We start from the raw sequence: 21,478 nt of genomic DNA, 5'->3' as shown, positions 1-21,478 counted from the left end.
TTTGCAATACTAATTTGCAAACAAAAAGGCATTGTATGCACTTGAGTATCTGTCAGGTGACATCTGCTAACTTCCAAACTATAGACTCCATTACCTGCTCCAGATAAGGTTACCTCTAAGTAGCCTGTCCAGGTTGTTTATAACTGTCATACTGATAATGTATATATGATTTTTTTTTTTTATTCTACAAAAGCTCTGGCGTTGCATCGTGCACTGATGTTAGTGCAAGTAAGATGCGCTTACTGGGGGCTTTTACATAGATCCTGCCCACATTATGTATTATGTTCATCAAACAGATTGCAACTAAATCAGCTTTTGGTGGCTTGTTTTTGTTTTAGTTTCTTTGTTTGAAAGCCTCTTTCCTCCTTTCATGATAAAATCATGTACCTCCTCTTTACGTTACACTGGTTTTTCCTCTCTGTGTCACTTTATTATCCCAATTGCTGCCTTCTTTGGGATACAGATACAAAGTGCCACATCTGTCATGGTCAGTAATGGGGCAAAGAAATGCCTCAGTTTTACTGTGTTGATAAAATTATCTCACAATCCTGGTTATAATCGTATTGATACATAGCCCCACAGTCTGAGGTGGGACAAGGTGGAATATTTATAATGAGTTAACGAAAAATGTGGAAACATTTGATGTGCACCTCACTCTGAGGAAATGATACTTTTTATTAGAAATTTTGCTTTTTATTAGAAATATAACCATGTTTCATAGGAAATATCAGTCATCTTCCCATATGTCTATCTTTTATTTCTTTAGTGCCTATTATAAAGAAACACTGCTAAATGATATTAGAAAAGCTAGAGAGAAGTATCAAGGAGATGAACTGGCTAAGGAGCTGGCCAGGATTAAGCTTCGTATGGATAATACTGAAGTGCTGACTTCTGACATTGTCATAAACCTGCTTCTTTCTTACAGAGATATTCAGGTATGTTCGTAAAGACTAAGGAAGATTATTTTATCATGAGATTTTGGCTCTTTTTTTGTTCTTCTATACTTCATTGTTTGTTAAACAGTGATTCAAAGCTGACACTAAATTGTTACATTGTCTAACAGTTTGACTTGTCTGTTGGGCAACTTAAGGGGCTTTAGACTCTTACCTATTTTGCCTATGAACAAGAGACACAGATTAGGTGACTTCCTGAGGCCTCCTCCTTAAGGTAACTTCCTTAAAAAAAAAAAAGAAAAATTCCCTGCTGAAGCAAGATGTTTGCTTTTCCCTTCCCTCCCTTTCCTCCCTCACCCCCAAAGTCAGATATATTTAGAAATGAAGAAAATGCATTTGTTGTGACCATTGTATTGGCCAGAGGTGCCCAAGTTGAGAACTATCATTCAAAGAAACATTAATTTTTAAAAAAATTTAACCGCACCTTTTTTTCTTGATTTTATTTTTTTAAGTAAGTTCTGCTTTTGCTAAAACACAGCCTGCATAGTGTATTTCCAAACTGACAGTCTGTATGTTTGACATTCCTTTTAAAATATACTTCCAACCATTCTATGGAAATTTTTTCCCATCAGGAGCTAAGTTTGTTATTTCAAAAGTATAAATGGGTCGTGAGAGCAGTGGGTGACCACATCATCCTGTATTACCCAGCTTTCCATTCTGAGATGCCTATTTTCCTGCGGCACTTTATCCAACTTCATTTTGATCGGCTCTGGTGATCATTTGCATTCTTTTGAAAGGAATTCTCCCTTGAGAAATGTAATCATCTCAAAACATGTTTTGAACAAACAAATTAAGTAACGTGAGGCCATTTGTGATGTCAGTAAACTGGCCTCTTCAGCAATGTATATGCGGGTTACCCCTGAGAAACCAAAATGAATGCACAACTGGCTGACATACTGCAGAATGAACTGTGCTCGAGTCTGCGATGACCTGATGAAGTGTCATTCATCAGAAGTCCTTAATAAGGCCTGAAAGAGCCAGACTCATCACTTCTTCTTCCTGGTGCTGGGAGTGTAATCGATTAAACTGGCCAGAGGGATTCAGTAATTTAGGCAGCGGCATTGAGGTGAGGAAGAGGCAAGTACTGACATGGATAGACAAAATCCCTGTTTAATTCCTTACACAGAGTTTGTGGGTGTTTCACTGACTCTTCTAGGAACAGTCACCTGAGATACTGTCTAGCAGTCATGATACATTTTAGTTTAGTGATGCTTTCCTCTGCTTTCAGTTTCTTTTATTTTCTTTCTTTTTTCTTTTTTTTTTTTTTTTAAATTCATACCAGGACTATGATGCTATGGTGAAGCTGGTAGAAACACTAGAAATGCTTCCTACCTGTGATCTGGCTGATCAACACAACATTAAATTTCATTATGTTTTTGCATTGAATCGGTAAGGATGATTGATTGAGGTTGTTTCATTTTACTTCTGTTCCATATGGGCTTATATATAAATCTATAGTGCAGATAATATCAAATTCTTTTCCCTTTCTGCACACAGCGATATTCACCACAGACATCTTTCCTTAATCCCCTACTTCCTGTGCAGCAGGACAGCTTGTAACTTTTGAAATCATTGTTTTCCAACAACCATCATTTTGTCAACAACCTGAGGAGAGTGGATCTGTTCCAAAGGCCACCTGAGTAATTGTGAAAGACTCCAATGATACCAATGGGTTCTTGGTCAGGCTGAGATTGTTTATTCTGAGTCACTGATTATTCTGAATGTCTTGAAAAGTTTAGCATAATAGAGTTATGGGTGAGTTATTAAAGTAATAGGTAACAAGCACTACTTGATCCATGAATACACATTCATGATACAGCTTCCTTGAAAGGCTGAAAGGTGATCTGGACCTACAGGCACATTGCTAGATTAGGAAGCACAGAAATATTATTGAACTCTTCTCGTTAGCTACAGATTTCTCTAGTGCCTATGTATAATAGTTACTTCATTTCTAAAGAATTTATATTAAGATTGCATTGTAGAAAATTGATCTTACACAAATGAAATCGCATGTAATAATAAAAGTAATTGGTTAGATGCAATCCACATGCTATTAAAAATTGTGACCTGCAATCTAACTAAAAATTAGCACTGGCCAGCATCAGGATGGCATATGTCAAAGGAATTAAGAACTTAATAATAGATCTAGAAAAGCAGTTCCTGTGGCATTTTATGGAAAGTGGTAATAAGTCTGGTGCCATTTGACAGTTTCCTCAGACTTAGGAGTAAATGCAAAATCATTGCTCAGAAAAATATTGGATATCACTGCATCAGTTCTGTATCAAAGAACAATATTCTCACAGCATTTTATAGACTGTGTTCTCTAAAAAAGAAAAAAATCATTCTCATGCAACCATATGCAAGGTCATACACATAGGAACAAAGAATGCAGTACACGTCAACAGGAGAGTTCATAGAAAACAGTGATTTTTGAAAAGGATCTGGTGATTTGTTAATAGGCAGAGTGATCATCTGAGTGATGCAGCGGCCAGTAGCTTGAAGTGATCTTTGAAAGAATGTAGTAGTGAGTGATACAGAATATGTAGAGTATACAGCATAGGAGCGACTGATACGGTGCATAATTCTAATGTCCGTGCTTTTATGACAGCTAGCTATAGTGATGTTTTTTGAAGGCTGGAATTAAACCTATTTAAAATGCCTTTTTTATTAAAAAAGAAAAGAAAAAAAAAAGTTCTGAGAAGTGAATTAATTACAATGAGAATTACCTCTGTGAGAAGAAATGTATCAGGTGCCAGACAATGCCCAAATCTCTCACAGAAAAAGATAACTAGAACCATATTTGGAACCTTAACCCAAATTTAGGTGCTGATGAAGCCTTTTTAAAAAGAAGGATAAATTATTAATATTTAGCTCGATACCAAATATATGAATATGGTTCCTACGTATAATTCAGCTTATGTAGTTTTTTTTTTAAGACTGGAAGTGAACACTGGGTATCTTGATTCTCCACTCCTGATATCATAGACCATTAAATCTTAGCTGATTAACCATCTACTCAGTCTGTTAACTTGTTTTGCTGAAGTGTACCTTTCAGAAAATTTTGATCTGAATATATGAAGACAGAGAGAATCCACTTTTATAATTTGCAGTTTGCTCTGGTATTTATCACACCTGATGAAAGATAATTTTCTCATTAGGCTGCTTAAAAATAAAAGGATAAAAATGCACTTTTGGTATAAATTTTTGATGTACCGCACAAGGCAGTATTTTGAAGTAGAAGCCAGTGTTTTGACATTTCTTTAATTAAATTTTGTAAATTATAAACAATGTTCTTGGCCGTATAGTTATTATTGTTATTATTGAATATTATTGTTATTATTGAATGATATGTTTTTCCACCTTTTCCCCCCCAACCCCTAAAAATTGCAGGCTTGATCTTATAAAGCTTCTGAAATTCAAGTCTCCTTAAGATATCATACTGATGTCTTGAGAAGTGGTTTCAACAAAAAGGATTTGGCCCTATTTTTCAGAAGAATTTTGTCCAACTTTTTATTATTTCAGGAATTTGACTAAAGATGTTTAAATTTGCCAGTAAGAATAATGCGAGGGTCGTGCCTTGTTCTTAGGAAAATATCCTGATATGATCAGTTTTTAAAACTTTTTCATTTAGATGTGTATAATAAAACTGGCAAGCTCCTTTACTCTCTTTGTCTTCAAATTCTTTGTATTTTGAGCAGCATGTGAACCTCATACCATTAAATCTTCTGTTTTGGCAATGCCAATAGCGCCCTGGTAAGACAAGACAAAATGAATTGCTCATGAACTTGCTTTTCCCCATCAACAGGTTTCATTAAGTTGATCACTAGCCTGAACCAGCGTGACTCTCCTTGTGTTCTTCTGGGAACAATTTAAACATTTCTATGGAAAAGTTTTTTCAGAAATAAATGACCAGTGTTCCATCACTAAGAATGCAGAATTTAGCTTCTACATATGTTTTTGCTTTCTTGAAACAGAACGATCGACAAAAGTCAAAAGTTAAGACTTGAACATTTGTAGAACAAGTCCACTTAGTTCAAAATGACCTCTAAAGTGTTGCTTTTAGTGTCTTACATGGGATTTTTTAATCACTTATTTTTTCTGTTTTAAAAACAAATTCTTCTTAGTGAGTTCTATCAGAATCTATTTATAAAAATACAGAACAATGTTTTCACTTAATATTCTATTAATTTCAGCATACAGAACAGTATTAATGTTGCTCAGTACAACTGATGGAGCCTACCAGGAACAAAATACATCATAAGCAAAACAGAATTAGCAGCTGTAAGAATATCTGACCCTGCAGAAGTTAATGTTTGCTTTATTTCATTACAGAAGTGTACCAGAACTGTGATCATAATCAACAAAGTCATTCATTTATTTCCTCTTGGACTCTATAACTGAGTTCTGTTGACAATTAATTTCACTTAGCATTTTCAAGTCAGTGTTATTCTAGTGCTGCATAGAGCTAGCTATGTGGCAGGCAAGCGGTAGAGGATTGCTTCTGGGGCCTCGGGTCTTTGCTGGTACATCAGGTGGACACAAGCCCAGTCTGAACCAGTTGTGTGCAGTTCTGGGTCCAAGTTAACAAGTTGTGCTAAAGGAAGGGACAGGGATGTTTAACTTCAGACTCGGCACCGTTCCAGCCTAGCTGCATGTCTTTTGGTTCAGAGCCAGCCTGGGTCTGACCTGGCTTGGATCATGACCAAAGCAAGCCTGGGCCTGCCTGCTGAGTATTGTGCAGAAATGTACTAAAGCACTTATTATTATTGTAAGCAGGGGAGGCAGACATTTTCATGCTAATTTCTGGTACCTTGATTCACATAGCAGATTTTTAAGCACAGCCCCTCTCCAAGATCACTGTCTTCCTCGCTGGTTTCCATTTCAGAGTGGATCATTGAGAGCATCTTAGATTTGTCATGTCTTATGTCTAATACCAGAGGCTAATAATGGATGTTTGCAATGACAGGCTTGTGCTTGTTTCCCAGCCTGGGCTATCTAAATAGGTCACCCTCCTTGCTGCTTGTTTAGAAGTCCTAGAGAGCAAAAGGCCATTCCTCTACCAGTGTCTTAAGCTAATTAATTTTGACTCCACACACAAGCAGAGCAGAGCGCTCTCTTTTATGCAGATGTGGGTTGGTTTAAGACGTTGTTCGTTATTGCCTCCCAGCTGAGATTTAGGTCTGATTGTATCTTAATTTAGGCATAGGATGGAACACATCTTTAGGTATAAGTTCAGTCCAAATGTGCAACATGAATATTTTCAATATTTGTATTCACAGCTTTGGTATGAAGTAAGATGCTGTGTAATTGAGGGCTGGGTGTTTCAGATGTAGATGGCTGTTTGCTTCAGTCCATGGGTATACCTAGCCTGGGAGGCAAGCACTGTGTAAGGAGAAGATGAGGTATGGGAGCTGCCATGAAAGGATGTTCTCATGGTTCCAGATTCTTGAAAGCTAAGAAATTTCTGAATTAAGATTGCCATTTTATTTCCTCTGTTTTAAATGTGTGTCTAATTGAAGGCTGTCTGATTTTTTTCCTCGAGAGCTTTGCCTGGTGTGGTGCACTGGAATAGCTGGAGGTCAGCTGGTCAGTATCTCAATATTTTGTGTCGATCTGCTTTTTAAAGATGTAACAGTGCCGTATCATAAATAAATACACATTTATTATATGGCACAGCCCTCCACCCCACACATGAAGTGTCATTAGTTCCTTATGGGTCCTTTCATGTTTATTGTTGCAATACCTGAGTAATTTATCACCATATCATGGAGAAATAAAACAATGGTGTTTACTTACATTTACAGATGTGGAACTAACATACAGATACATGAAGTCCACTAATTAAATGTTCTTAGCTTGAGGTGTCTACAGTGTCATTTTTCTTTTGAAGTATGAAGCATGATGAAACGCATTTTAAAATCCCATTGTCTTCAGCAATAAATGCAAATGTACCTTTATTAATTAGCCTTCAGGCTCTCAAGCTAGTGCTCCTATAAAATGAGGACTGCACATTTCTGTGGCAACTCTTTGGGTGAAGGCACCTGTGTAAAGCTAGAAGACAGTCATGCAGGATGGCTTCCAGCTGCCTCAGGTGTATGGTTGTGATTTCTCCTGCAGCTCCCAGCCTCTACTCTACCTGCATCTGAACTTCCGAGGCAGGGGCCTCAACACCAATAGGAAATGCAAGTCCATGGCAGAACCTCACAGTAAAACCAACTCTTGCATGAGATGACCAGTAGTCATGTTTCCTTTAAAAAACAAACAAACAAACAAAACAAAAACCACACCCCACTCCCCCCGCCTTGATCACACAGTTTAATTTTACATTGGCAAGTACACATATGGGGCCTGAATTTACGTTATAATGATGACCTGAATTTCTCATTTTTTTCTGAAATTTTGAGGTTTTTGCAGTTTTAAAGAGTGTTCCTGTGTGTTGTGCCATTGTTTGCATGTCACTGTGTTTGTTAATTTTGTCCACTCTGCTTTCTTGTATGAGTTACAGCTATAGTTCATGGGATTGACTTAGGTGAATACTGCTGGCCTTAGGACCTGGCTCTTGCCAGATGAGCTCTTTCATGCACTGCTTTTATAGCTGAGGTCTGCTGAGTGCTTTTATTGATGAATTTCTAGATTCACACACAGAGGAGCTGGTCAATGATCCTTTTTTTGTGGAAGCTTTCGCCCTGGGATTTGATGTCTTACAGAATCTGAATGTGTGAACACATCCAGCTACCCCTCCAACAAGTAATTTGCCTGAATATCTAGTGCAATGGCTGTCTTCATTAATGAAAAGAAGGTAGAAATACTACCTGCATGTATGGCATGGTGTTAAAACTGGTTCTCTAGTATTACAGCTTTTTTCTTCCCCCTTTTTTTTTTTTATTAAAAAACCCCAAGCTTCTTCTCAAGGGAGATGGACATATAAAGTGATTTAATATGCTTTATTAATGTATTATATATGCATATATTCATGCCTTTTGTGTTTGGAATCACAGTATTTCAATGTTTTAAAGTATCATGTGGATTAATTATAAGCAACAGTTAAATTTTTGATCCATCTGGAAAAAAAACCAAACCAAACAGTGACAGAAGATCTTAAAGTTTTTTTTTAAAAAACCTACTATTATTTTCCACCAAGTCTTTTGTAGAAAGCAATAACTGTGTATCGTGGTTTAACCCCAGCCAACAACTAAGCACCACGCAGCCGCTCACTCACTACTCCCCCCTCCCAGTGGGATGGGGAGGAGAATTGGGGAAAAAGAAGTAAAACTCATGGGTTGAGATAAGAACAGTTTAATAACTAAAGTAAAATATAATACAATTATAATAATAAAATGTAATAATAATAACAGTAATGAAAAGGAATATAACCAAAAAAAAAAGAGAGAAATAAAACCCAAGAAAAGACAAGTGATGCACAATGCAATTGCTTACCACCCACTGACCGATGCCCGAACAGCGATCCGCCCCTCCCGGCCAGCTCCCCCCAGTTTATATACTGAGCATGCCATTCTATGGTATGGAATATCCCTTTGGCTAGTTTGGGTCAGCTGTCCCAGCTGTGCTCCCTCCCAGCTTCTTGCACACCTGCTTGCTGGCAGAGCATGGGAAACTGAAAAGTCCTTAACTTAGGATAAGTGCGACTTAGCAACAGCTAAAACATCAGTGTGTTATCAGCATTATTCTCACACTAAATCCAAAACACAGCACTGTACCAGCTACTAAGAAGAAAATTAACTCTGTCCCATATGAAACCAGGACACTGTGATATTGCATTTTAAAAAAAGGTTTGTAGAATATCTTATCTTATTTAATCACTTTAGAATAAAGCGAACCATTCTTATTCTGTGTTTTATATTGCCTCAAATTATCTAAAAGCTTTGAGCAAGTCACGTGAGCAGTACAAATCATGATCAAAGCCAATGGGACAGGAAAGTTTTGCAGTTCATTTCTTTGAATTTTACTTGCTTGTAATCAGGTTAAAAGAGTAATAAAAAAGGATGCTAGTTTGTTCTTTATTGTTTTATTTCCTGTTGCTGTAGTATATATATAGTAGATAGATAAAGTACAGATATTTATAGTTAATTGAAACGTTAAGCGTGCTTGTCAGCTGGCTTTTTGCTTAGGATGTGCTTCACTACTTTAGGGCTGCATAGCAAAGTTTTTGATGATTCGCAGTACACTTATGTTTGAGTATTTTCCAATTGGCCTTGTTTACCAGGACTGGAGTTACCAAGTTCTGGAAGCTTGCAAAGAGGCCAAAGGGTATGCCAAATTCTGTTCAAAACAGAGTAGACTTTAAAACCAAACCCACCCCTGGCATGAGGCCAGAGCTGTGAAGACTTCAGTCTCTTTCCAAGGCAGTTCTATCTTCACTTATATTAAAGATGAGGGCAGCTGCAGTCACTATTATTTAACTCAGCATGCTGTGTTTTAACAAGCGACATATTCCAATACAATAATAAAAAAAGGCAATTAGCAAGTGCAGGGCGTAACAGGGTGCAAGTAGAAAATCACTAGTAATTGTGAATAATAGTAGCCATAGGAAATTATTCCCATTGAAAAACACTGGGTTATTTAAAATGTTCTGTTCTGCGATTACTCAGATTTAGTAAAAAACACATCATGGGGTTCCTCATTTTATATGAGTGGCTTGCATGAAGCACCTGAAGTGTATATTGGGGAGGAGGTGGGGGGGGGGGGAAGCTGGCTTTTTCATTGTCATATCTAACTGGAGACTTGCAAATTTAGTTCCAGTCTCAAAGCCCGATTTAGGGTCTTGTTTTCCTCATTCACTGTTTCAAATATTGAAGGTTCTACAATCAAATTGCATCCTCAGTGAAATGTGTCTTAACTCGCAAATTAGTTTCTTGTTTTAAGTGAGAGTGCAAGTGTAATAACTCTAATTCAAATTAGTTGTATTCCTCAATAATTAAGAATTTTTTTGAAATCTTTTTTGCTGTAGATTTCTGTACAATCAGTAGCAGTTCAGATCATCTGCTATGGAGTCATTAAGGCATACTTAACTAAGTGTCCTATTTTTATGCAAGAAAATTCAAAATACATACTTTATTATTAATTACATATCATTACTGTAAGCAAAGGTATTGTACATGATAATAAATGAACACAGTATCATATATGAAGACTAGTTATTTTATGAAAGGTTGTTTTTATACTAACCGGTAAGTTGTCTCACTGACATTTCCTCTGCAATGTGACAGTGAGATCAGGGTTTTTTTTAATCGTAGTGTGTGCAGTAAACTATTGATAGCTGCTTCAAGGCTGAAATCAGAAGATAAACAAGATTCATATAGGAATAGAGTGGAAAAACCAGGTTACTCTTTTTGAGTGTACTATTCTATGGGGAACATTTTCAGAATTGTTTGTTATGGTTTGATTTATTCCCCTGTGCATTGCTCTTCAAGAAATCTGTTTTCTTATAGAGGCCTTAAAATAATAAAAGGAGATCAAATCAGTAAGTCAACATGAAATATAAAGGAAACCAAAGGTGGATTCCCTTAAGCGAATTACTTTTCACTGACATACAGTTTTCTATAGTATATAGTCTTCTCCAGCTAGACAGATGGAAACAAGCCATACGGGGGACGATGTGAACAAAAAGGTGAAAAAAAAGATTATATCAGCTTTTACAGAGCAAGTTAATTCTTGTCCCAGTGAAATCCATGCTGTTCCTGTTAACTTTGTTGGACAAAGACTTGGTTCACTGAGTGTAGTTCTGGCTCCTTAACCATGCCAATGCTTTAAAGCTGATAAAACCAGCCTGTGAAGCAGGAAGAATTTTTTTTTAGGGATATTTAAAACTAGGACTCCTTATAATGACTGCAGTGGAGAGGAGGATTTGGAGAAGAGAATGGATTTGAGGGGGAAGAAAGAAGGCATGAAATCAAAAAGAAAGAAAGAGAAAAGAGCATTTGGTTTTTGCTGTAAGGCAGTGTTGTTCCAGGTGAGAGGCTGTGGTATGAATATGATTTCTGGATGATGTTTGAGAGCTAGGGGAGAGAAACAGCGTAAGGATGGCCATACTGGCTCAGGGCATAGTTCCTCCTAGCCTAGGTTCCTATCTCTGACAGTGGTCAATGGCATATACATACAATGGGGAAGAGTATGAAGACAGGAAAATGCATAGCAATAAATTTCCCTAAATATTCCCACTGCTTCCACCAACTTGTGGCTCAGGGACTTCCCGAGACAGCAGTGGTAATTTTTCTGTTTGTCAAGTAAATTTGGGAAGGGAAAAGGACGATAGATTTGTAAAGAGATTCTGCTTTCTGCAAATGATAATTAATTGCTGGTTTTGTAACCTCTCTCCATTAGTACAAACTCAGATGAAACTTGAACAAACTGAAGCAAACCTCAACAAATTATTCTTGCGCTTCGGAGGGAGAGAGACCTAGAGAACTGTGGGGGTGGTGGATGGGGACAGGACTGATTTGTGGAGGGAGTGTTTCTGGTGCCATTAGCAGTTTACGAATTTTTAATCTGGGAAGGTCTCAGATCCCTTAAATATCAATAGCTACGGAGGATGCTGAGAGTACAACACAAGGAAGGATCATGAGCACATCCTTTAGGACTTACTGCTTGGTGGTGTAGTTGTTCCCCCATGGAAACAAGCAAACATGTCTCAGCAGCACATAGAGTACCTCTGGGCTTCTAAATCCAAGCCACAATTCCAGTGACTGAAGTTGCCAAGTTATGGAACAGCAGCTTCTTTCTGAGAGGGAGGAGAGAGTGTGGAGAAGTGGGGATGGGGCGGGAAGAGACGGAAAAAATCCTGTCATAACTTAGTAGTAGAAAGTTTTTAAATGTATCGTGCTTTTTGGAAGAAGTGATATTGCTTCATTTTACAACTTGTCCCTTGGCTTCAGAGGAAAGTGTTTGAGTTGAATACCTCTCATTATGAATAAGAATGTCTGACTCCAGCCCCGGGTTAAGACAAAATATGACAGCGGGATGGGGTGGAGAGCAGCAAATTAGACCACGTGATACAAAACGGAAGTTGCACTGTAACTTGATCATACCTCAATTCTGCTTGTTTAGTATATGTATTTATATGCACATGCTTAAAAATTTATTATGTGCTACGCTGTTTTCATCAGGTTTGTAGCCCTACAGAGTGACTCGGAGAGGTAAAGGAGGAGTGGATAGTTGGGCAGGACAGGGAGACAGGTAAAAGAGGCTTGTATAAACAGGGAAGTGAGAAGACTGCTTCTGTCGTTAAAGAAACACAGTAGAGTAAGTAGATAAATCATGTGGCAATGCTGCAATGAGCAAATTAGCAAACTGGCAAGCGAATCAGTGAGCAGTTTCTAAAGGATGCAAACTATCAGGCAAAACTAAACTGGCAACAGAACATTGAGACTAATTTAGAGGAAGTGATTAGAGGCTACAAAGGTGTCCTGCAGGACAACATTTTTTTTTAAGGAAAAAAAAAATTCTATGTAGTCATTTCTGTCTGAAAAGCCTCAGTTTATTGAAGCTTTCTTCATACAGAAACCATTCCATACCATTGATCGTTCTTCTCTCAGTTTGATTTTTTTTTTCCTAATCCTAATAGTTTAGTTTCTTTTCCAAATACAGCCTAAAACTGTACCCAGTACTGAAGATTAGTGTGCTGGGTATTTGTAAAAAGGCATCATGATGTTTTTAATTTTTACTCTCTGTCCATTTCCTTTTAATTCCTAGCATTTGCTTGTGGGGGGATTTTGGCGGTGTTTTATTGAGCACTAGGATATTTTCAGAATTGCCCTAGTATTTAGAAGTAACTTGAAGATCTCTTTCCTCACTGGCAGTAGCTTTTGCAGTTATCATGTTCACATAATTTAGACTGATTTTCTGTTTGGTTTCTGTGCAAGTTTTCGCAAGGCAAGGTTTGTAGGGAGAGAACTAAAATGTGCTAACAAAGAAACTAGTGGGGAAAAAACCAGTATTATTAACAGCTCTCCCAAGGCCTGTGCTTTGTTTTAATATAGTTTCTAAATAAATCATAGTAGTATTCTTTTTTCCTAGCTCATTTACCATTAAAATGTATTTTGTAAAGGTAGAACTGTATTTTGAAAGAATTTTCAGATTGTGATTAGTGATTTTAAAAACTGCTCTCCCCAAACCCAGACAAACCATGAAGAGTAACTCATATTTTCACTGCATGTGTATGCAAACTTGTTTAAGGTAGGATGCATCTTATCCCAGACGTGGCGAGGCTAACGGATTGTATGTTGAAGAGCGCCAATGAAAAACGCCTATTTCAAAATCGTATTTTGTTCCCAAAGTGACTAGTTTGTGTGATACCATGAGGAACATATGTATTTCAGTGCAAGCTGGCCTGTAACCAAGGAGCAGTAAAATGAACTGGTAGGGTCCTTTCTGTAGTAGCCTGTTGGGATTCTGCTCTGGCTTATAAAACCTCATATTCAGGGGATTGGCTTTGCAGAATCAGTCTCACCTGGTGCACCAATTTACTCCATAAAGAGAACGTTTTCTGCCTTCCTTCTCATGACTGTACATCATAACATACAATACTTTAGCTTTCCATGTTCAGAGAGGCTGTGGCATCTCCATCCTTGGAGGTTTAATAGATTCGGCTTTTCAGGCAAAGCCAAGGCTGCCATGGTCTAGTGTTGGGAGATGGTCCTGCTCTGAGAAGGAGATTCTATTAAATGACCTCCAGAAGTCCCTTCCAACCCACGTTTTTTTGATTCACTCTACTATGGCTTTAAATGGGGCCTGGGGAGGGTGTGGAAGCTAATATATTTGATATTGGGTAAGAAAAATAGAAGTCAGTGCTACAGCCTTGAGGGTTTAAGGTAGTCTCTTCTACTGTATTGATAACATCACGGACCTGTTTCAAGACACCTTGAAACAAATTATAAGCTGTCAGACATGCAGATCTGACAAAGTGTGGAGTATGAAATAAGAGATGAAAATCTGTCTTGGTCCAGCATAATAGGTTCTGCATATTATCCAACAGTATATTTTCATATTGACTTAGAGAAGTTGCTTGTAGCCTAAATTATGTGATTTTTCTGTTGTTTTTTTCTTGGTTAGCCCTCTCTTTTTGGGATTGCTTTAGAAGGCGGTAACTGTCCCAAATTTGTAGATTATTGTAATTGATAAGTTGGGTTTGTATTGCCCAATGGGCATCAAATTCTACTGCTGTGAAAAACAGAGTTTAATATAAAGATATCTAAACTGATTTTTGTTTAATAATACCCTGTTTGATTAGTGTATACTTGTTGTGCTAAATTTTGTTTGTTTTAATATATTTTTAATGATGATTTTTTCCTTATCTTATAAGAGATAGAAGCCTTTAATTTTATTTCGAGTCCTCTATTACACTGTTTATTTAGGGCTTGGTCCTTCGAAATGCTCCTAGTATTGTATTTGGTGTGTATGGGTTCATCCATTGATGTCCAGAAGTGTTAATCTGCACAGTGTCTTATTTTAAGCAGGGGTCTTGCTTTATGCATTGTATTTTTTCTTTAAAGTTATGCTTTTTCAATCAGTACATAACACATCTTAATGTTATCATTAATATTGAACCTGTTTTCATACAAGGCAGAGTTGAGTCAAAGTTTGTCTTGTCTGGGAAGCAGTGATTTTTTTAAATTTTCTTTTTCCATGCAAAAGTGCTATAAGGTAGGTACTAGTTGTGCATTTCCTGTGTTTTCAGCAAAAGCTTGAACACATGCTGACTTTTATGACCATATTACACATGACCTGGGACCTGTTGGACTTATGTTTTAGGGCCTAATTTTGTTCTAAGCTCTGTCTACTCAGCTTTCTCTGTGTTCCTATTAACAACAGTGAAACTTGGGTACTATTACTGAGAGAATCTGGTTAGTTCAGAACAGGTTTGGTTAGAGCACGCTGACCTGTGCAATGGATTTACCCCCACACTTCTAAACTTCTATTTATTTCTTGTAAAACTGAAAGAAGATACTAACTTTCTCCTTGTGTGCTCATTAGAGAAGACCAGTATTAATTTCAGAACAACAGCCAAGCTGAAGAAATAATGCTTTAAAAAATATTCAAGTACTCGCTGTGAAAGTTTACACTCTGCCAGTGACATCAAAGGCACGATAAAGCCTGCACAACTAGCTACAAATCTGTTTAATCTTATTAGATGTTCTCCGTCACGTAACATGCACAGAAGCCTGAATTTTGCTACAAATATGTTGTTATTGGTCTTATTGCATCAGCTGGTTACCTAAGGAACTGAGCTGCTTTACAGTGAATATTAATCCTTTCAGGGCATGCAAATAATAAATTTACCAGAAACTGTTATCTGCTACTGGTATTGCTGACAAAGTAATCATAGTACTTGTAAGCCTGTTCCTGGATACCTAGGCAGGGATCAGAAAATTGTAAACAGTTCTGAAAAGGGGTCGGTAAATATTTTAAATCTCTCTGGTGATTAAAAAATGTCTTGAAGAGGCTATTAAACTCTTAAGCTGTGTTTGCATTACTCTTGCAAATAGACATTTTTGTTTGTTCTGAGTGACTTTTTCCAGTAAATAGTGAATTCTAAACTTACAAAAACAGCAAGGTAAAGGAAGGTAAAAATTCTGGTGTGTTTAATAATAATAAGGAATGGAAATGTTATTTAATCACTGATTTCTTACTGATATGATTGTTAAATATTTGTCAAAAGAAGATGTATGACAGCTGTTTGTTTTCCAAATTTTTCTCTGATCTGAAGAATTTTAATTAAGAAATACAGTTCAGTTTTGCCCTTTTGTTCTTGTTGTGGTTCAAAGGCCCCATATTGAGCTCCATCATTCTTTTGGCTAAAATAGGATTAACCTGGCTTCTCCTGTACTTAGTATTGCCTGGTATTGGTTCTGGATCCTCTGGATTCAAGATTACAAATGCTGGGCATAGCTGAATGAGCTGTCAGCTCAAATGCTGAAAATGACCAGTTTTGTTAAGTATTGTCAGGAATGAACACTAAATAAACACTTGTTTCTCATTGCAGGATGTGCAGAGTCTGTCTGCTTATACAGGGAGGAATGAAGTTAGATGGCGGATTTTTTTCATAGAGGAGTTCTGGGCTTAAATGAGTTCTTATGTGAGCTAGAAGTAGAGTCCCACGATAGGAAAATACGTTTGGTTTTTATCAATCAACCAGCAATCATACATCAGTCTAAATAAAGTCAAGTCTGTATATAGTAGTGATGGATTGGTTGTGGGACAGATGAGGGATGATGTTATTCCACCATCTTGCAGTTACTGTTTCAGATCTGAACTCATTTATTTTATTCTCTGTATTTGATTTCAGAAGAAATAATGCAGGTGACAGAGAGAAGGCACTACAAGTTATGCTTCAAGTCCTGCAGACGTGTGATCACCCTGCTCCAGATATGTTTTGCTTATGTGGGAGGATCTACAAGGATATGTTTCTTGATTCTGACTGTAAAGATACCAATACTCGAGATCATGCCATTGAATGGTAACAGAAAAAACCCCAAAATATCTATTTAAAAACTCTTTCAGGCTTTTACTTCTGGTTATGAAAAGCAGGGCTGTAAGAATTAGAAGATCAATTGTTCTACTTAGGTCTTTTTTTCTGGGTTCTGTTTGAGTAATTGGTTTACTGAGCACCAGATCTTTGGATATGTGTTTCCTTGCTTCTCTCTATTAGACTATCACGAATATAGAATCATACACTTAGTTTATTCGGGGGGGACGGACGATGATTCACCCACATCTTTGTAGAGAAAATATACAATTAATCTGCTTCAAGGCCAAAATGAAGTACAAGTGAGATCATGGGACTTACATTCGTCCTCTGTGCAAGGATGGTTTCCACACTGGATCCCCAGGAAATGCAATGATCTACTGTATATAAGGAAACATATTGATAAACTGCATTATGAATTTTCTTAAGACAGTAAAGCATGCATGTGCACACAGGCTCTCACTGACATACTGTTCACATAGGTACTTTTGTATAATCATATCAACTACTGCTGATTACAATAATGTTAGCAATGTGGGTTTGTACTGTAACTGTGAAATACTCCCCTCTCTTCCTCTTTTTCCCCCCCAAATCACCTCAACATGGTTAGTGCAACACGGATGGGTAGTAGTGAACTTACAAGTTTCAGATGGATCTCTTCATCCTGCACCAGCTAGTGGCGTGCATTCAGCCTTTGTCAGCTGTGTCTCAGTTACCTTTAATGAACGTGAAGCTTTAAAACAAAGGGCTTGGAGCCTTTTTTTAAAACTTGCACTGAAGACTAATATTTTAATAGCTTTTCTCATATGAATAATATAATAAAATTAGGTTCTATTACGTTTAAGAGTTTTGCAGTAACCAGTTTGTTTTATTTTCACAAAACTACACAAGGTGGCAGGACATAAAACTAAGCAGAAGTTTTTCTTTCTCACCATAAGACAAAAAGCTACTTTCTTTCAAGTGCTCTTTGCAAAGAGTGCCATTGATACCAACTAGCCATATAGTCTTTACAGTAAATTAATAGCTTAAAATACCTACCAAAACTTTGCAGTATTTCAGTTCTTGGATGAAGCGAGATGTGAGCTCTTGACTCTTCTCTGCAGGTATCGCAAAGGATTTGAACTCCAGTCAACTCTGTATTCTGGAATTAACCTTGCAGTTTTGCTACTTGTTGCAGGACAACAGTTTGAAAGCTCAATGGAACTGAGAAAAATAGGTAAGTATCCACACACAGTCCCACAGACAAGTTTTCTGCCTCTCTCCCTAGGAAGAAAACAAAATGCTTATAGTGATGGGTTGCATAGAGAGAAAGGTGGTTCAGGCTTTTTAGTGGCGGGTCCTGGATGACAGCCTAAAACACAGGGATCTTGAAGGTCCATTTTTGTCCTTGTTGCCTTGGAGCAGCTTTCTAGTAACCTGGCCCATCTAAAGAGATGGGAGAGGAACAAAGAAGAAGCAACTACAGTACCATCCGTAAACTGCATTTACTGCACCACAGAGATTATCGCGTTGCATCGCCAACAGGGGACAAAGACAGGAAGTGACGGAGTGTGGTCCAGCTCTCCTCAGGGATGCCAGGGAAGGATCCACAGGGTTTCTGTTGCCCCTGAACTGAGAGATCCACAGGAAGTATCACCTGGAAGGATCTACCAGGACAGTAACTAGTTGTCTACCTAGATTCACATCTTCCATGTAGGTGCTAACTAAAACACACCACTATACATCTATGAAGAAATCATGAGATAGAAACAGATATACAGTTCTTCCTAAAAAGATATTAGTTGAAAATTATATTTGGAGTCAGATCCTGTCTGAAACACATACTTGAACCTTAAAGGGGAAGAACGCAAAGCTGGCTTCAAATCATTCCCCTGACTTTGCTCTGGGGTGGACTTGCATAAGCCTCTAGCCCTTGATCTCTTGCAGTAGATGCAGATCTCGAGGACACAGAGATGCGCGGCTTACACTGAGAATCAGGAGGCAGATAGCCCAGACAGGTAGCACAAGAGGTTGTTCAACACTGTGTGTGGTAGGAGTTCTGACTGTCCGAACTGTATTGGGGATGTTATTTGCAGACCCAGCCTCTGTGTTGGGCACTGTTTTTTTTCCGGGGAAAACTTGCTCCACTTTATTTTTATCACTAATGCTTAGTCAAGTCTTATTAGTCTTTTACTGATAGACTTATCAGTAAAAAACACTTATTAGTGTTTTACTGATAGAAAAATATGGTTTTTAATTGAAATTTTACAGGTGTACGGTTAAACAGTTTATTGGGAAGAAAAGGAAGCCTAGAAAAAATGAACAATTACTGGGATGTGGGACAGTTCTTCAGTGTGAGCATGCTGGCTAATGATGTTGGTAAAGCGGTACAAGCAGCAGAGAAACTTTTTAAGCTGAAACCTCCAGTGTGGTATGTGGTAGAAGGCTGTAGCTCAAGTACCCAACTATGGGGAAATACACAAATTTAAAAATCTTGTAGACACTTGGATAACTTAACTGGATTTTTCCATCATAGATTGTTTGTACCTCTGACTTTATACTCTGTTCTTTTATTTTGGGAAGGAAAGGGGAAGGTAAAAAATGAAGTTACCCATCATTGTTGAGTTTATATCCCACTGAAGCACATCTTTTATAGGAAAGAATTTGGAAATTAGTGATGATTTCTTGTGAAACAATTGTGAAAAGATTGTGAAAGCATTCTTTTCAGAGTTTAGCTACCTGCTGCTTCCCTCCCCCACCATCTTCTAGCACATAATATCCTGTCTAATCACCATGTAACTACTCACGTAACTATAGCCTTTTGCAAAAAGATATTGTTCTTGAATATCCATGTGAGCTTATGACTTAAAGTTTTGACTAAACTTGCTATTCTTTCCAGAAATCTGTAAAAATCAACACAATCATTTCCATTATGGTAGCTTTTAAAGTACATTTAATTTTGTAGTTAATTTTTTGGATGTATAAGTCAGTTAAGTGGTTTTAGAATCTGGTCGAATTTTGTTTTCTCTCTGTTAACTCACTAATTCAATACATTCTAGGTACTTGAAATCATTAGTTCAGAATCTGATGTTAATTCAGCGTTTCAAGAAACTCACCATAGAACATTCTCCTAGACAAGAAAGATTGAATTTCTGGCTAGATATAATTTTTGAGGCAACGAAAGAAACAACTAGTGGACTGAGATTTCCAGTAAGATGTTATGTCCAAACAAGTTTTGTATGTCTTATGTTTCTGGATAGGATATAACAAGAATTGGAAGACTCTAAACGCAATACTTGCATACTTAACTGCCTGTTATTTCATTGCATGAACCAAAACCCTGTATTCTGCTAATCTTTAATCTATAAAAAACATTTAACCCACCACCCTAAAAGCATTCCAAGAAATACCTTTCAGTCTCCTACAACAAATTGTGATAATACTGTTTCGTTGTGCATAGGAACACAGCCTCTTCCTGGCTTGTCTTGCCCTTCTCTCTCCCCCTGGAAATTTTTTAGGCCTTACTTTGAGATTACCCATTGTCTGTATTAGCGCATCTGAAGATACTGTCATGTATTAGCTACTGGTTTATTAAGGAAAAATATTGTCTCTCTTCAGGTTTTGGTGATAGAACCAACTAAAGTCTACCAGCCTGCATATGTTTCAATCAACAATGACGCAGATGAGAGATCTCTCTCTTTGTGGCATGTCTCTCCCACTGAAATGGTAAAACTACCAGCAGATGTGTTTCAAGTATTCTGATTCATTGTGCTTAAAGTCACTTTTACACATGTAGTCACATGTAGATTTTGCAGCACTTTACAGTAATTTAAAGTTTGCTACATTTCTGTGAAGCACAAGCCTCAAGATCTCTTTTGTGCAGTTATGAAAGTTGGCTTTTTACAGAAAAGTAAAAGGAGGGACTACGATTAGAACTCAAGTGTTTTTGACCTGTAGTTCAGATTTCACTTGTCCTGACCATGTCTCTTAGAAGCGCTTGGGTTATTTGTTCTGCTCATAATATTTCTCATTAGAATTGTGTGATTTTTTATTAAGATGCAGCTCAAAGCTGGATAAAAAGTAATGATAAAGCCCAGTGTTGTGTTTAATGTTTTAGAAATTTTGAAGTTTTACAATTATAACATTAGAAACTGGAAAAAATGGCAGTCTGTGACAAGTGTCAATAGATTAAATATTTGGTGTCTTGGATTATTGGATACAGCACAGGAGATTAGGAAAGGAGTAGGTACAGTTATGGACAGTGTAATCTCTTAAAAGTGAGAAATAATTTCAGTTTCACATTGAAAGACTTGAAATCTGGAACGTATTTCACCACCCCTTCTTAATATCAGAACAACGTAGGTGGAGAATAGACTAAAAATGTAGAGAGGCAAAGTGTGGAAAAGAAGTATGTTAGAGCAAGAGAAGACCACATAATAACCTGGATCTGTGAACTTCTTTTCCAGTACACTGTTCTGCTTCACTACTTCGAGTGAATGTGTCTGACACAACTTTGCTTTATGGAACAAATTCTTGGTGTATATCTGGCAGTGCTAAATAAGACCCAGCTATTAGCTAGAGATCTATGGAGGGCTATGGTCCTGGGCACAGGCTGTCCTTCCACTGTTTTGCCTCTAGTGTGCTCCCTGGGCCAAAGCTGTTGGCTCAATACCTCTTAGAAAGATGTATGAATTTTCCTTTCCCTTTAAGCCTCGATAAGAGTAAGGCATCATCTTCTCCATGTTTAATATGAAATGTTGATGTATTGAGTCAAAACATAATGTTTGGTAAATTGTACTTCAAGATTTATTCTTCAAATTTAATTTTACACGAGGAAATGCTGCCTTTACTTCCACCCTGTGCCATTTATATTCGTTTTTCCTCAAGTGAGTAAAACAACAAGGTATGGCCTTTCTTTACCTATACATCAATCTTATTTGAAATTTAAGGGGGAAGAAAGAAAGAAAGGAAAAGAGACGTGTTGGAAAAACTTTATTTTGCTTACCATGCTGTGACTTTGTTTTCAATAGTAAGTCAAGGTTAAACTGTGGTTGATTATAGCTCT

At 37.4% G+C, this 21,478-nt stretch overlaps 1 protein-coding gene across 1 annotated transcript in view; it reads left to right on the top strand.

Moving 5' to 3' along the window:
• The window catches only part of MAP3K15 (mitogen-activated protein kinase kinase kinase 15), a 91,952-nt gene that overhangs the window by 40,992 nt on the left and 29,482 nt on the right, over positions 1–21,478 (top strand). The window contains exons 6-12 of the mRNA XM_050915195.1: positions 767–935; positions 2,236–2,342; positions 16,255–16,425; positions 17,538–17,650; positions 18,685–18,844; positions 19,473–19,623; positions 20,032–20,139. Coding sequence (XP_050771152.1) covers positions 767–935; positions 2,236–2,342; positions 16,255–16,425; positions 17,538–17,650; positions 18,685–18,844; positions 19,473–19,623; positions 20,032–20,139 — 979 coding nt within the window. The remainder of the gene's footprint in view (positions 1–766; positions 936–2,235; positions 2,343–16,254; positions 16,426–17,537; positions 17,651–18,684; positions 18,845–19,472; positions 19,624–20,031; positions 20,140–21,478) is intronic.

This window comes from Gymnogyps californianus, chromosome 1 (assembly GCF_018139145.2).
Source record: "Gymnogyps californianus isolate 813 chromosome 1, ASM1813914v2, whole genome shotgun sequence".
Lineage (NCBI taxonomy): Eukaryota > Metazoa > Chordata > Aves > Accipitriformes > Cathartidae > Gymnogyps > Gymnogyps californianus.
This window is presented reverse-complemented; position numbering and strand designations above follow the sequence as displayed.